The 14,451-nt window shown below is 42.9% G+C and overlaps 1 protein-coding gene across 1 annotated transcript in view; it reads right to left on the bottom strand.

Moving 5' to 3' along the window:
- Window positions 1-14,451, bottom strand: part of LOC107114785 (slit homolog 3 protein-like) — a 291,107-nt gene that overhangs the window by 70,463 nt on the left and 206,193 nt on the right. Inside the window, exon 22 of the mRNA XM_015416378.1 lies at window positions 7,853-7,946. Coding sequence (XP_015271864.1) covers window positions 7,853-7,946 — 94 coding nt within the window. The remainder of the gene's footprint in view (window positions 1-7,852; window positions 7,947-14,451) is intronic.

Below are 14,451 nucleotides of genomic sequence, written 5' to 3'. Positions count from 1 at the left end.
CTGCTCTGGAATTTTACCAGGTATTGATGTCAAACTGACAGGCCTGTAATTTCCCGGGTCTGTCTTTTCCCCCTTCTTGAAGATAGGGACAACATTTGCTCTTTTCCAGTCTTCCGGCACAACACCAGTACTCCAGGACATCTCAAAGATTAGAGCCAGAGGCTCTGAAATAACATCTGCAATTTCTTTTAGCACCCTGGGATGCAAACCATCTGGCCCTGGAGATTTGAAACTATTTAAGGCAGCTAGATGCTCTCTAACTATTTCCTTACTTACTCTGGACTGGCAATTTCTCCTTCCTTCATATGAGCTGCATTCTTCAGTTTGCATACAGCTTGCCTTACGGTTAAAGACTGACGCAAAGTGAGAGTTGAGTAATTCCGCTTTGTCTTCATCCCTTGTTAAGGCTTGACCATCTTCCCCTAGCAATGAGCTTACTCTATCCCTGTTCTTCTTTTTGCTCTGAACATAGGCATAGAAATTTTTCTTGTTTTTAGCATCCCTCGCAAGTCTCAGCTCCATCTGCGCTTTAGCCTTTCTGACACCATCCCTACAGATTTGAGCCTGCTTCTTGTACTCACCCTCAGTAATCTGACCCTCCTTCCATTTCCTGTAAATTTCCCTTTTTAGTCACAGCTCTTTAGAGAGTTCCTTATTCAGCCACCTTGGCTTCATTACCCATCTCTCACCTTTCTTTCTCACCAGAACAGTTTGCGATTGTGCCTTAAGCACTTCATTTTTCAGCATCACCCATTCTTCCTGTGCAGATTTCCCCCTCAGCATTTCCAGCCATGGGATACTACCTAATATTTATCTGAGTTTTTTGGAATCAGCTTTCCTGAAGTCCAGGATACGAGTCCTACTATGTCCTGGTTTCACATCCTTCTCTATGTCAAATTCCAAGCTGACATGGTCACTATTCCCCAAGGTGTTTGCTATGACCAGCATGTTCTCTTGACAAAACTCTGTTAACCTTTGCCCAGCTTCATTTTGTTCTCCAAAGCCAAACTTGTCTGTTATTCTGGTTATATTTTGACTTCCTTCTTTAGCATTCCAGTCCCATATGATAATAAGGACATCTTTTTTTGGTGTTAGTTCTAGGAGGTGTTGTAGGTCTTCATAGAACCGGTCAGCTTCAACCTCTTCTGCGTCAGTGGTTGGGGCATAGACTTGGATTACTGTGATGTAGAATGGTTTGCCTTGGATTCGGACCGAGATCATTCTGTCGTTTTTGAGATTGTATCCCATTACTGCCTTTCGCACGCTCTTGTTGACTATAAAGGCCACACCATTTTTTCTTTGGGATTTGTGGCCACAGTAGTAGATATAATGGTCTTCTGAGTTAAATTCGCCCATTTCCATCCACTTTAGTTCACTGATTCCCAATGTCGATGTTCAGTCTTGCCGTCGCATTTTTGACCACATCCAGGCTACCTTGATTCATAGATCTTACATTCCAGGTTCCTATGCAGTACTGTTCTTTGCAGCATCAGACTTTCCTTTCACTATCAGACACATCCTATAGACTTTGCTATATCCAGTTTTATGAACTAGCAAACAATGTTCTGCATCTTCCTTGGAAACCAGATCTCAAAAAAGTGGTTTGCAGTGGAAGCACAAACAGTAGTTTGCCTGTTCTGGCACAATGGCAAACTAGGGTTCCCAAGCAGGAGGGTTGTGGGTGGGGCTGTTGGGGGCTGCAACACTGTATGTGGCACTATGTAAATTCTGGGGGGGGGGGACCACCAGAAATTATAAAGGGTAGCTTTAGGAACCACTGATAAGTATTTTTAATACATTTATTTATCATTTTCCCAATTTATATACAACCATTTTTACTTACACATTGAGTCTTATTATATTTACATAGGTTTCTACAAACATATACTTCAATCCATATATCCCCTTGCTTCTTGGATCCAAATATACATTTTTTCCCATCTCTTTTTAAATACACCTCCATCTTTCCCTTGAAGACTTATCGTTAATTTGTCCATTTCTGCTAACTCCATCAATTTAAATATAATTTCATCTCTTGTTGGCAAAATCTCACTTTTCCAGTATTTAGCCATCAATATTCTCGCAGTAGTTACTATAAATGTTAACAAATATTTGTCATTTTGAGTATACTCTTCCGGTACCATGTTTAATAGTGCTATTTCCGGGGTTAAAGCCATTTTTAGCTTCATAATGTCCTGAATAAGGTTTCCTATCATTCCCCAATACTTCTCCACTTTCGCACATCACCACCACATGTGAAAGTATGTCCCTATATTTTTTCCGCATATCCAGCATACCTTGGATAGAGATTGGTGGCATTTCGCTATCCTATCTGGGGACCAGTACCATCTATGATACACCTTATAAATATTTTCTTTATAGTTGGTCGCCCTTACATAATTCAATGATTTCCATGTGGTTGGCCACTGCTCTATTGTATGTCCTATGTCTCTCATCCAAGTTATCATGGTTGCACTAACCATTTCATCTAACATATATTCCTCCAGTAAAAACCTATATTTTTTTGTATTGTTTTGTCACTCGAGGATAGCCATATCCTGTCTAGTTGTGTTTTTGATTCCTGGAATCCTATTACCTTATCTTTATCATAGCATGTTTTGAGTTGCATTTTTTCCCACCACATTAGTTTTATTTTATGTAGTTTTAACAGAACTTCTTCTGATTTCAATCTATTATTTTCATCTAGCAAAGTTTGATAGCTTTCTCTGTCGCAAGGTTTTATTAGGGATGGTTTTATATATGCCTCTAGGGGCAAGACCCATTTTGGTGTCTTCCTATAATATTTATCTTTAATTTCATTCCATATCCAAATTAAAGCCCCTCTTATCATGTGTTGTTTAAATGTCGAGTGGACTTTATCTTTCCCGTACCAATTATAGGCATGCCAGCCCATACACAGGTCGTGCCCTTCTAAATTTAAAATTCTGGTATTCTCTAAAGTTAACCAATCTTTAATCCAAATTAATGCCGCGGCCTGATAATATAGTTTCCAATTGGGAAGTCCGAATCCCCCTCTTTCTTTCCTATTTTGTAATGCTTTTAAATTAATTCTGGCTCGCTTCGGAAACCAAATGAATCTTTTTAACTCTTTATCCATTTCTAAAAGGATTTTATAATTCTTTAATATGGAACCATTTTGGGCTAAAAATAAAAATTTCGGTAGTATCATCATTTTTATAGGGAACTACTGATAAGTATTGATACAGTTTCCAGCAGTTCCTTGAGCTACCTTGGAACTGACAAAGGGCTGCTCTAGGAATAAAATCACAGAGTTTCTAGTATTTCCTGGAGCTACCCTTTGTCAGGCATTTTTTAAAAATTTCCCCCCTACACTCAGAGTGGTATTGAGCAATGGGATCAGGGGGTGGGGCAGCCCTATGGCAAACTGGTTTGTGGCATAACTAGTAGAATCAAATTATCTTGCTGTGTGAAAGGGAAAGGATGAGAGGCGTTTCTGCATGTGAGCCTGCTTTTCTGTTAACAGATGAAGTATACTACAGACATGCTGAATGGAACTGATTGCTTCATTTTGATTTGTACCTTTGATTCTTCCTTTTAAGGTAACATTCCCCTTCTACATTATGTATTTTTGGACTGCTTCCTTTCTAAAATACAAACACTGCCTGCCTGGACTGGGCAGAGGCCAATGCACACACATATCTGTCAGTTCAAATCTATGAAAGTGGGCTACAAAAAGGTTATAGCTCCTCTGTATATGTGCAGATAAAACTAGCTAATATTGATGGAGGCAGGACTGCTGTGAAGGAGGAGAGACAAAATTCCCTGGTTCCTTGTCACCCTGGAGAACCAGAGAACTGAGAAAGCTTCCATTATGGTGTGGCTATAAATCTAGAAGGCCCTTTATTGAGAGGAAGAGAGGGAGAAGTGTGAGCTTGTGATAGATAGTCCCTACATCACATCGTTATTATGGGGATAAAATGGGAAGATCATGCATGCAGTCCGTAGTTTTTCTGAGAAAGGGGCAGGGTATAAATGTGATGATTAGAATGGCAAAAATAATAATGGTGCATTAGCCATGCTGATAGCAAATTATGTGAATTATTTTCATAAGATTATTGGGTTGGGGGACCAGAGGGCATCTTTGTTTAGAGGCTTGTGGTCTCTTGGCACCACTGTGTGGGAGGAGATAAAAAGACAGGTATTCAAAATTACCATTAGTTAGTTGTCTTCTAAGAAATTATAAAATACATTACTATGGACCCATTTTAGCATGCCTGGTGCACACATACATTGCTAATATAATTACTGTGCCAGAAAGACTATAAATTGTACAAATGAATGTACAATTCCATTGCAGAGTTTACAAACTCTATGGGAATATTTATGTACTGCATATGAAAAGCCTGGAGTTCTTCTCCATTGCTACACCTGTAGTTTAAAAATCAAGCAGGCACCTATTTAAGAATTATCATCAGTACTGACCTGATGCTTCTTTGATTCTTCCAGTTACACAGGACAGTTTACACTTACAAATTCTAAATAAAAGAATTTAGCAAAAAACTCTGAAGCAGGAGTGCATTAACATACTTATAACACATTAGCATATGCCACGCCCCCTGACATCACCAGAAGTGTGTCACAAGGGGAAGCAAAAAAGGGGGGGAGGCATCTTCAAAAGCCTCCCCTTCTCTTCCCCAGCAGGCCTGCCAAGGCGGGCTGGGGGGGAAGGGAAGAGAGAAGGGGTTTAAAATTCAATGCAAAAATCGTGCTGCCGTTGTGATGCGACTCTAGAGAGAAGGGGTTTAAACTTTAAACCCCTTCTCGCTTCGCTCCCCCCCTAGCCCGCCTTGGCAGGTTGGCTGGGGAAGGGAAGGGAGGCTTTTGAAGATGTCTTCCCCTTTTTTTTGCTTCCCCAGTTTGCCTGTCAAGGCGGGCTGGGGGGGGGAAGTGAAGAGAGAAGGGGTTTAAAGCTTAAACCCCTTCTCTCTAGAGTCGTGCTGTAGCGGCAGCACGATCTTTCCATTGTATTCTATGGGGCCATAGAATACAATGGAAAGATTGTGCCACCCTTGCGGCGCAACTTGGGGGGAATAAATGCCTGGCTTCCCAGCCCAATCTTCCTGCGGGGCACCTGGAGAAGATCGTGCTGGGAAGCCAGGCATATAAATCCCTCCTGAGTCTCTTCACAAAAGCAGAGAGGCTCAGGGGGAAAGGAGGGCATGTCTGCCCACCTCCCCTTCCTTCTCCAGCCAGCCCGCCGTGGCGGGCTGGCTGAAGAAGGAAGGGGAGGCGGGCAGACATGTCTGGCTTTCCTGCCCAATCTTCTCCAGGTGCCCTGCAGCTGTGGGGCACCTGGAGAAGATCGGGCTGGGAAGCCAGGCATTTAAATATCGGGGGGGGGGGGACGGGGCCTGGGCTCCTTACTGCCGGAGCACCACTCTGGGGCACTCCAGCAGTAAATGACCCCTGAGGAGGAGTAGGAACTGATGTTACCTCCTAACATGCTATAACTAAAGCATTAGTCCATAATACATTCACTGAGAGAGATTTTTTCTGCCTGAGATCCAAGAGAACTACTGTCAATAAGAACAGACAACATCAAGCTAGAAGGAATAATAATACCTGATATAAAGCAGCTTCATATTTATTTATTACATATATTTCTAAGCCTATGTGTCGAACAGCATAGCTGGAATCTGAGGTGGGCAATAAGATTAAAAATAATAAATAACCACTGTTAAAAATCCTGTCAATAAATAGAAAAAAACCTTTATAAAAACAGTATCTCCAGGACCAGCTTTAATGTGGGAGGAAGACTCATTAGAGAGAGAGAGAGAGAATCCTCGAGGGAAGAGAAGCCCCTTTCCATGGTTCTCACTACACCTGAGGCTCTATGTACTCTAGGACAGAGGTTCCCAACTTGAGGACCAGGACTAGAGGATGGGGGGGACATGGAGTTATTGGAAGGAGTCCATGAATTCATATACACGATAAGCATTTTCATTTTGATCTTTTTGCCCCAATCCCAACAGCCATGGCCTGGCGCGACATCCCCAACATGATGACGTCACACAGAAGTGAGGTTTTCATGCCCAGGGCATCGCACGATGAAGCTCTGGTATTTTGGGCAAAACAATATGGTCACCCCATCCCCCACTCCCGGAAATCTCCCTCCTACCACCTCCCACCCTCCGCTGGCGAGGAGGTAAGACCAGGCAACCCTACTGTTGTTAAAAGTCACAGTGTTCATCTTCTAGTTTTGAGGTTTGCCTAGAAATTCCATACACTGTACCTCTTCATTTTATGGTATTTTCCCTTCACTGTTGACAATCTTTCTACTATATATCCAAGTTTGTAACTATATCTGCTGACTGAAGACTCCAAATTATCTCAGGAATGTTGGGTGACCTTGGGCGGGCTGTGGTTCTCTCGGAGCTGTTCTCTCAGGAGTGGCTCTTGGAGAGCTCTCTTGACCCCACCTGCCTTGTGGGGTGTCTGTTGTGGGGAGGGGAAAGAAAGGAGAAGGGCAGAGTGTAATTCCAATCTCCTCCTCCTCCTTCTCTTCCTCCTCCTCCTTCTCCAACACAGTCTGGAATCTGGAGACTATTTTAAGAATGTAAGGAATGACTTATTTATAATTTTAATAATATTATATTTGCTGTTTTTAAATCCTGCTGTACATCACTCAGAGTCCTGTGTATGGCGATATAATAATAATAATAATAATGATAGTAGTAGTAGTAGTAGTAGTAATAATAATAATAATAATAGCAGCAGCCATCTAAGCTTCTTGGGCAATCGCACACTCTCAGCCTAACCTACTTTACAGGGTTATTGTGAGGATAAAATGGAAGCTAGGAGAATGATGTGAGCCACTTTGAGCCCTGATTGGTGCTAAATAAATAAATAAATTGCACCAAGATTTAACTAGGGCATATTCCAGGAACTTGTTTTCAACATTGGGGCTGAGTCCTGGAAGAAAAAAGTACTTCTGTGCCTTTCCCTCACAACTGTGTAACTACAGTCTTCTGCCCCACTCCCCAGGTTTCAAATATAAGGATTAAACCCCCAACTTCCTTCTGATACTCTCTCCAATTTTTCCAGCTTCCTGCCAGTTAAAAAACAAAACTGTATTTTTAAAATAATGTACCAGAACAGTCTAAAAAGACAATTTTTAAAAATATATATTGATGTTGCTTTATCAGTCAATTAAGCCGTGTGTGTGTGTGTGGGGGGGGACTTTGCTCTCAAAAACTCTCTCACTTCCATTTCCCATCTACAAAAGTGTTTGTTGGAGCTTTAGATTAAGGAAACCAGGGTTTAAAAGCAACCAATAGTAAACACATTTAATTTCCATTTTAACACATTGAAGTTTCTTGGAGGAAAATTGGGTGGGAGGGGGGAGCTGTCAGCAAATTCATTTAATTTTTTTCATTTTATGCCAGTCTCTTTGCATGACTGAGTAACTGATATGAGCAACAATTATAAGGGGATTAAGAGGAATCTTATGTCATCGTGACACTGAAAGGGCTTCAAGTGAGTGGGACATTATACTGTTTGGGAAAGATAACTAGTTATGGAGCTCCTGACTTCAGCTTTAGTGGGAAAAAGTATGGGCAGATAGTGAATAAAAATAATTCAGTGGTAATAGGATGTGAAAAAAGGAACACCAGCAGTGCTGACAGCTGGCAATGGATGGAACCAAAGAATTAGGATAGAATGAACTGGAATGAAAAGTAGGACTGTGAACGGGTCATAGCCTTTCTTTAAACAGTTATAATAAATCTGCACATTACTAGTTGAGATTAATTCATTACTTAACACCAGTGTCATTAACAGCTAAGCATGGTCCAACAATGTACATACTTACCTGTATCCTTTATCAAGAGAGATACATTTTGAGTCATGTTTGCAAGGGTTTAGTTCAGGAACACACTGATTGATCACCTCGTCACACAGCTCTCCTAAGATAACAAGAGAAACAAAAATACTTATTTCCTGTGAGAAGTTTGTTCATTTTCCTGAACCATCTTCACCATAAGGTTCAAGGACTAGGTTTGTAGAGTTGAAAAAAGGAGGAAGCACTTGGCTAAAACCCAATGAGTCCACATTTTGGAATAATTATTTTGTTCCACCAATTATATCTGTGTAGCAATACAAATGTTATAGCAGAGCAGAGAAACACTGCAAACTACACAGGAAGATAATTCATACCTTGATTAGGCATAACTCTTCTTTCGCCACATGAAGTCCACAGCAGAGAGAGCTAGTGATATATTTATCAGGGCTAAATAAAGGTAGTGAATTAAGCATAATTTTTCATTTGGTGCCAAATGCTTTATTTTCTTAGAATATTATTACTATATTCAAAATTACTGTATTAAAAAATAGACATTTTAGTAAAGCAAAACAAATTTAGAGAGGCAAAGAATTATACAACATTCACCAGAACAGCAGAGTATGTCCTGAATATATAAAATATGCTGTTTGCTCTGAAAAATTTACCCTGGAGTACAAGGAACAGTTCAGCTGTTTCTAGCTATTACCTGTACAACTCAAGCCCTAATCTTGTGTTCCTAACCTAATAATGAACAGAACCAGGGTACTCAAACTAGCAGCCTTCTGAATCATATTATTTTGTTATACTTGAGTACCTCAGAACTTGAGATACTACCCGTGGTGGAACTAGAAACTGTGTCTTGTTGTAACTAATACCCAGGTTATTAAACCCTCAAACCAAACCTGATCCCTATACAGTTTAAGCCATTGTTTTCCTGTAAAGTTAAGCTGCGTATGGACAGACCACCAGACATTTCACAATCTTCTAAGTAGTCCGCTTAATAAAAAAAATATTTCAGGGACTGCTGGCAAGAAAAACAAACAGCAATGTCCTGCGATAGTACTAATGCTTTTGCCATATGCACTGTATAACACCAGGCTATATCAATTGTAAATAATGCCCAAAGGAATTACATGAAGTCAGAACGACACAAAACTCTCCTACTAAAAATAATTTATGACACTTACCTTGCTTGGTATGTACCTGTGTGTATGTGTGGGGTGTTAACTCAAGTCAGGTTCTAAGCAATGCCCAAATAAGTATTCTAATGTTAGGTATCATTACAGTTCTCAAACACTTCTACTTTATTCATAGTTTGCTGGTGGTAAGAGCCAAGAATATATATTTTTTTAAACCCATGGCTCAGTTGGGATGATATATATTGTCTTTCCCACATAGCAATGTATAACAACAACAACAACAACAACAACAATAATAATAATAATATTTATCTATATCTTCTGAATAAATGAGCAAAGAGTGGATTTATGCTAGTATGCAGACATGATGTGATAACACTGCATAAGTAACAAAAATAAATGTTTTGGGATTGGAGACTCTGGTCTTTTTTCAGAACATCACTAATGGGAGGAGACTGCAATACCCTGACAAAAATGATTGGTACTATGGAATAAGAACCCCAACTAATTTTAAGTTTCACTATTGACTTTGGCACACAGTGCATTGGAAATTTAGCACTATCCATTCCTTGCTCCACTCCCAAAGTAAATTGGAAAACAGATTTAGCTTTATACAACTGACACACCATGCTTCTGTTAATATGTATTGATGATGCTGGACGTTCGGTTCCCCAGGGCCTCTGCCTTCCACCATGCTGAGGAGCGTGATCAGGAACCGCTGAGGACTCAGAAAGCAGACCGCGGGGTTATGTCACCTCCACCGGCACCTGTCATTGGTCCTGAGTTTCTCTCTGTCCCCAGCCCTCCCCAGCCTCAGCATCTTTAGCCCCTCGTATGCTTCCGTGCTTCCTTCCTCCTCCCAATCCCTGAATAGTTCCTACCCTTGTCTCTCCATTCCCTTGACCTTCCCATTGGCTAGTGAAACAGGCCTTTTACGAGTCAGTCCCCACCTCCCCCACCTTCCCTGTGCATTCCTCTGAGCTCAACTCTTGGCATAGCTGGCGAAGGCCCAGGTGTCAGTCATTCCTGTGTTTGTCCCACTTTATTGACTGAGGCTCATGCTGGTACGAGATGGATCGTTTGGCCTGCCTTCCCTTCCTCCCTCCCATATGTTTTCCCCATACCCTTGGCCCGTGTGTCCCATCTCCTGCCCTCCTGCTGCCCCCAACTCTAGCTCTCTCCTCAGGACTTCTGCCTGCCAGCTCTGCCCCTGGTATCGGGGCTGGCACTGTGGAGCCCCAAGAGGTGATTCGCCACTGTTGCATTGGGTCCAGGATTGGTGCAGAGTCAGGCAGGGCAGGCTGGGTCTTGCCGCAGGCCATGCCTGCTTGGCCGGGATCTGTGCTGCTGCCACCACCAGTTCCTCTGGGCTGGTTGTGCTGGGGTACTGTATGTCCAAGCCTGGACAGTGTCTTAAATTTTGTCGGGATTATTCTTGGTTTGTTGTATTAAAGTGTTTTTATGTGCATGTGTTCCCACTTGGGTTATTTCCAGTGGAATTTGCAATCTTATGGCACTACAGAATTGCAGATGTTGTGTACAAATCAGTTTGTTCACCAGAAAAACAAACGTATATGTGGGGAACAGAGCAGAATCAAGGCAGAATTGCCAGGTCCTACCTTTAAGCAAGCAGGGGACTCTCAGGTCCTTCCCAGGATCTTCTGCCGCACACACGGACCCAGCAGTGATGTCATCACATCACCAGTATCGGGGAGGTGATGCTGTAGATTTTGGACAAAACTCTATGGTTTTTTGCCTTCTAAACCAAGAGTTTGCCCAGAAACTAGAGCATCACCCCCGTCATAGACGACGTGATAACATCACTTCCGGGTGACATCGCCATGACAGGGACGTCACATGGTGACATGCCCGTTCGGGGGTGGGGCTCTTCCTGCCACTCAGCTGGCAAGGTCATTTCTGTATCTGAAGAAGTGAGCAGTGACTCACAAAAGCTCAAACCCCTACCATAAATTTTGCTAGTTTTTAAGGTGCTACTGGACTCTTACTCTTTTCTACTGTTTTAATGCAGCAACATTATAAAGGAGTTAGCCTTCCCCTCCCCAGCAATGTTCCCTCTAAGCTCCGAAGCTCTGTGTGCAAAAAATTTTCTTTGTGAACTAAACCATAAAAGTTGTGAGCCAGCCTACATTTTAATTTTTTTAAATTTCAGTTTACAAACATACGAAATATACAAACATGAACCTCCAGGGGCCTGATGCCCTGCCAGCTCACCAAGCCAACTGAACTCTGAAAGCCACATCACAAAATATAATGAAGTGGAGAGCGATTATTTTGCACAATTTTTTTTTTGCTCCCCAATCGGGAATTTTTAATTACATTTTTATTAAGACAACAAACTATAACAGAAATGAGAGAGGGGACTACATTTAAGGGATAAAGAAAAGATACCCACTACTGACTAAAAACCCAAGAGAGGAGATAATCAAATTAGCTTAAATATACGCTATCTCTTAATCACGCTAGTACCATTATGAATTGAGTTACATATCATATTATCTCTTTCAAAACTTAAACTTAACTGTTAACAGGTAAGACCCCTCAGCATCTAGTTTCAATACTTTCAAAGGCACAATTCAGAGTCCTTCAGCCTTCATTTTCCCTTTCCCTGTCTCTTCCGCAATTTATAAGGACTTTTAGGGGCTGCTGCCCCTTTCTCTGATAGAGAGTCCGGAAGATCCCGAGTCCAGCTCGCCACTGGACTTACTGTCTATCCCTTCTTTTTCTTCCTCCTCTGGCTCACCCAACTGGATTCTCAAAAATTCCCGAGCTTTCTGCGCATAGTCAATCTTCTCTTTTTTGTCCTTCATTTTGAAGGTGAAGCCTTCTGGAGTTAGCCATCTGTATCCAATTATTAAATTATTTTGCACAATTTAAGTGCATCCATTAAAACAACTTACACATTTTTTTTATGAACCATGCTGATAATTTATACTTGTCAGGGATACTCTAGGCTGATCCTGCATTGAGCAGGGGGTTGGACTAGATTGCCTGTATGCCCCCTCCCAACTCTGAGATTCTATGAAAAGGCACTTTTCTCTCCACTGAGACTCACCAGCAACCATCCAAGCAAGTTCAAGCCTCCATGTGGAATCTCAAAACAAATTCAGGGGCTTTCTCTCCACTGGGACTCACTGGCAACCAGCCAAACAGGTTCAAGCCTCCATGTGGAAGCTGGCTCCCCCCCCCCAACAAACTCAAAACAAACTCAGGGGCTTTTCTTTCCACTGGGACTCACTGGCAACCAGCCAAGCAGGTTCAAGGATTCACGTGGGTGCCGACTCTTTTCCTCCCCCCAAAAAACAAAGAGGCACATGAAGAACTTCGTGCTGCATTTACCTTTAAAGCCCATTGGGGCTGGAGAGAGAAACATGCAGCATGGTAGGTGGGGCCCTTCCAAGTCCCCCCAACTCTCCTCTTGGGCAGAGAGAGGTAAGGGGGAGATGTACCTGATCCAGTGGCCTGGGGGGCAAGCGAGCAGATCTTCTTGGGTGGCACAGCAGGAGGGCTTTTCCAGAAGTTCTAGTTGAAGCAGGAATCAGGGTGGGGCCCTCACAAGTGCCTCCCTTCAAAGGCCTGCCCTGCAGCTAAGCACCAGACCTCTGGCCAGTGAGCCTGCTGCCAGGGTGGTTTCTTTCACTCAAACAAAAGGCATACTTTTCCTTCTGGACACATGAAAAGCATCACTCCAACAAGGCTGTGCCAGGAAAGAGCCCTCCCCCTTTTTAACGTGGAGTTTTTAGCACAAAAATTGTGTTGTTTACAATTTGAACAGAAGGACAATGTCATATGGGGTGGAAGGTGCATGACTAGATAGAACTGTCAGCTCTGGATTGGGAAGTACCTGGAAATTTGGGGGGTGGAGCCAGAGAAGGGTGGGGTTTGGGGAGGGCTTCAATATGGTATAATGCCATAGAATCCACCTTGCAAGGCGGCCATTTGATTTGATTTATTAAATTTATATCCCATCCTCCCGGCCAGGGCCGGCTCAGGGTGGCTTACAAAAGCAGCATAAAATTACAATAAAATTACAATAAGGTACATTAAAACAATATTAATAATACACAATTCTAACTATTCATATTAAAACATTTTAAAGAATTCTGACTATTCATATTGAAACATTAAAGTGTTAATATTGGTATCATTAATTCACAGCAGTTGTTATTACACAAGCTCTTTATCAGCAGTCGGCTCTTGCTCGTTTAGATCAACTTAGGCGGCTATCTTAGGCTATGAGTTGACTCCCAGAAGAACAGGGCTCTCCCACCTTAAGTAATCAGTTATTAATAGTTAGTGGTTAGTGGTGGTGGCAGCTCCAAAAGCCTGGTGGAACAGCTCCGTTTTACATGCCCTGGCAATATCTGGCTACAATGAAGAGATCACATCTTTACCTTTAATAATGCAACAGGAGAATTTAAGGATGCAAGAATCAGTAGGGTAGGCTGATATGGATGCTTTTGTGAAGCCCACCACAGGATATGTCCCCAATAGTATTTGTACAAGAAGTGGGGACCTGCGATACTCGCGGGGGGGGGAGAAGGAGCTCCATGTGGAGAAGGAAGAAGCAGCCGCAGGTGACCCTTCTCCCCCCCGCACCAACGGTGAGGCCTGGTCCTGCCAATCTTTCTCCCCCCAAGCCCCCTGGCACCGACAGCGAGGCCCACGCAGCTACCGCCAATCCTTCCCCCCCCCAACCCCCAGTACTGGCGTCAAGCTGCATGGGCCTGCCGAGCCTTCTCCCACTCCCCCCCCCCGCACACTGGCGGTGAGGCCTGAGCGGCTCCCAGCCGCTGGGCCCACTGAGCCTCCCTCCAATGGCCAAGCGTTCTCTGCGCATGCGCAGGGAACACTTTTACTTTTGGGGGGATTTAAATACCCCCCATATTTTTTTACAACTTTTTAGATTTTTCTGCACACCTGGGGACTGCTCCAAGTGTGCAGGAAAAGCTCTCTGCCCCCCAAGTGCCCCCAATGTGTGGATTTAGATATTTGCACATTGGTGGCAACTTGGCTATTAGATATATAGATTGTATTGTATTTATTTACTTCGCTAGCAGTAAAGCCCGTTGTGAAAGCAATACAACGAGATCTAGAAAGAGGCTCTGGGGGAGTGCTCTGGCTTTGGGCAAACAGTGTCAATTTGCTGTGGTGACCTCAGCAGGGTATAATGACAGAGTCCACTGTTTTCTCCAGAGGAACTGATCTCTGCTACCTGAAGAGCAGTTGTATTTGTGAGTGATCTGTAGCCCTCACCTGGAGATTGGCAGCAATTGTTACCCAGGACAAAGTGGCTGGTTTGGAGGGTGTAGTCTATGGCATTCTACCTGTCTGAGGTCCCACCCCTCTGCAAACCCCACCCTCTCCAGGCTCCACCCCTCAAATCCCCAGGAATTTGTCAGCATGTAGTTGGCAACCCCATCTCCTTCCCAGCTAACCATCAACCTACCATTATCTGCCCCTTTGACTTCA

This window comes from Gekko japonicus, unplaced genomic scaffold, assembly GCF_001447785.1.
Source record: "Gekko japonicus isolate JY-2015 unplaced genomic scaffold, Gekko_japonicus_V1.1 scaffold1301, whole genome shotgun sequence".
In the NCBI taxonomy this organism is placed as follows: domain Eukaryota; kingdom Metazoa; phylum Chordata; class Lepidosauria; order Squamata; family Gekkonidae; genus Gekko; species Gekko japonicus.
This window is presented reverse-complemented; position numbering and strand designations above follow the sequence as displayed.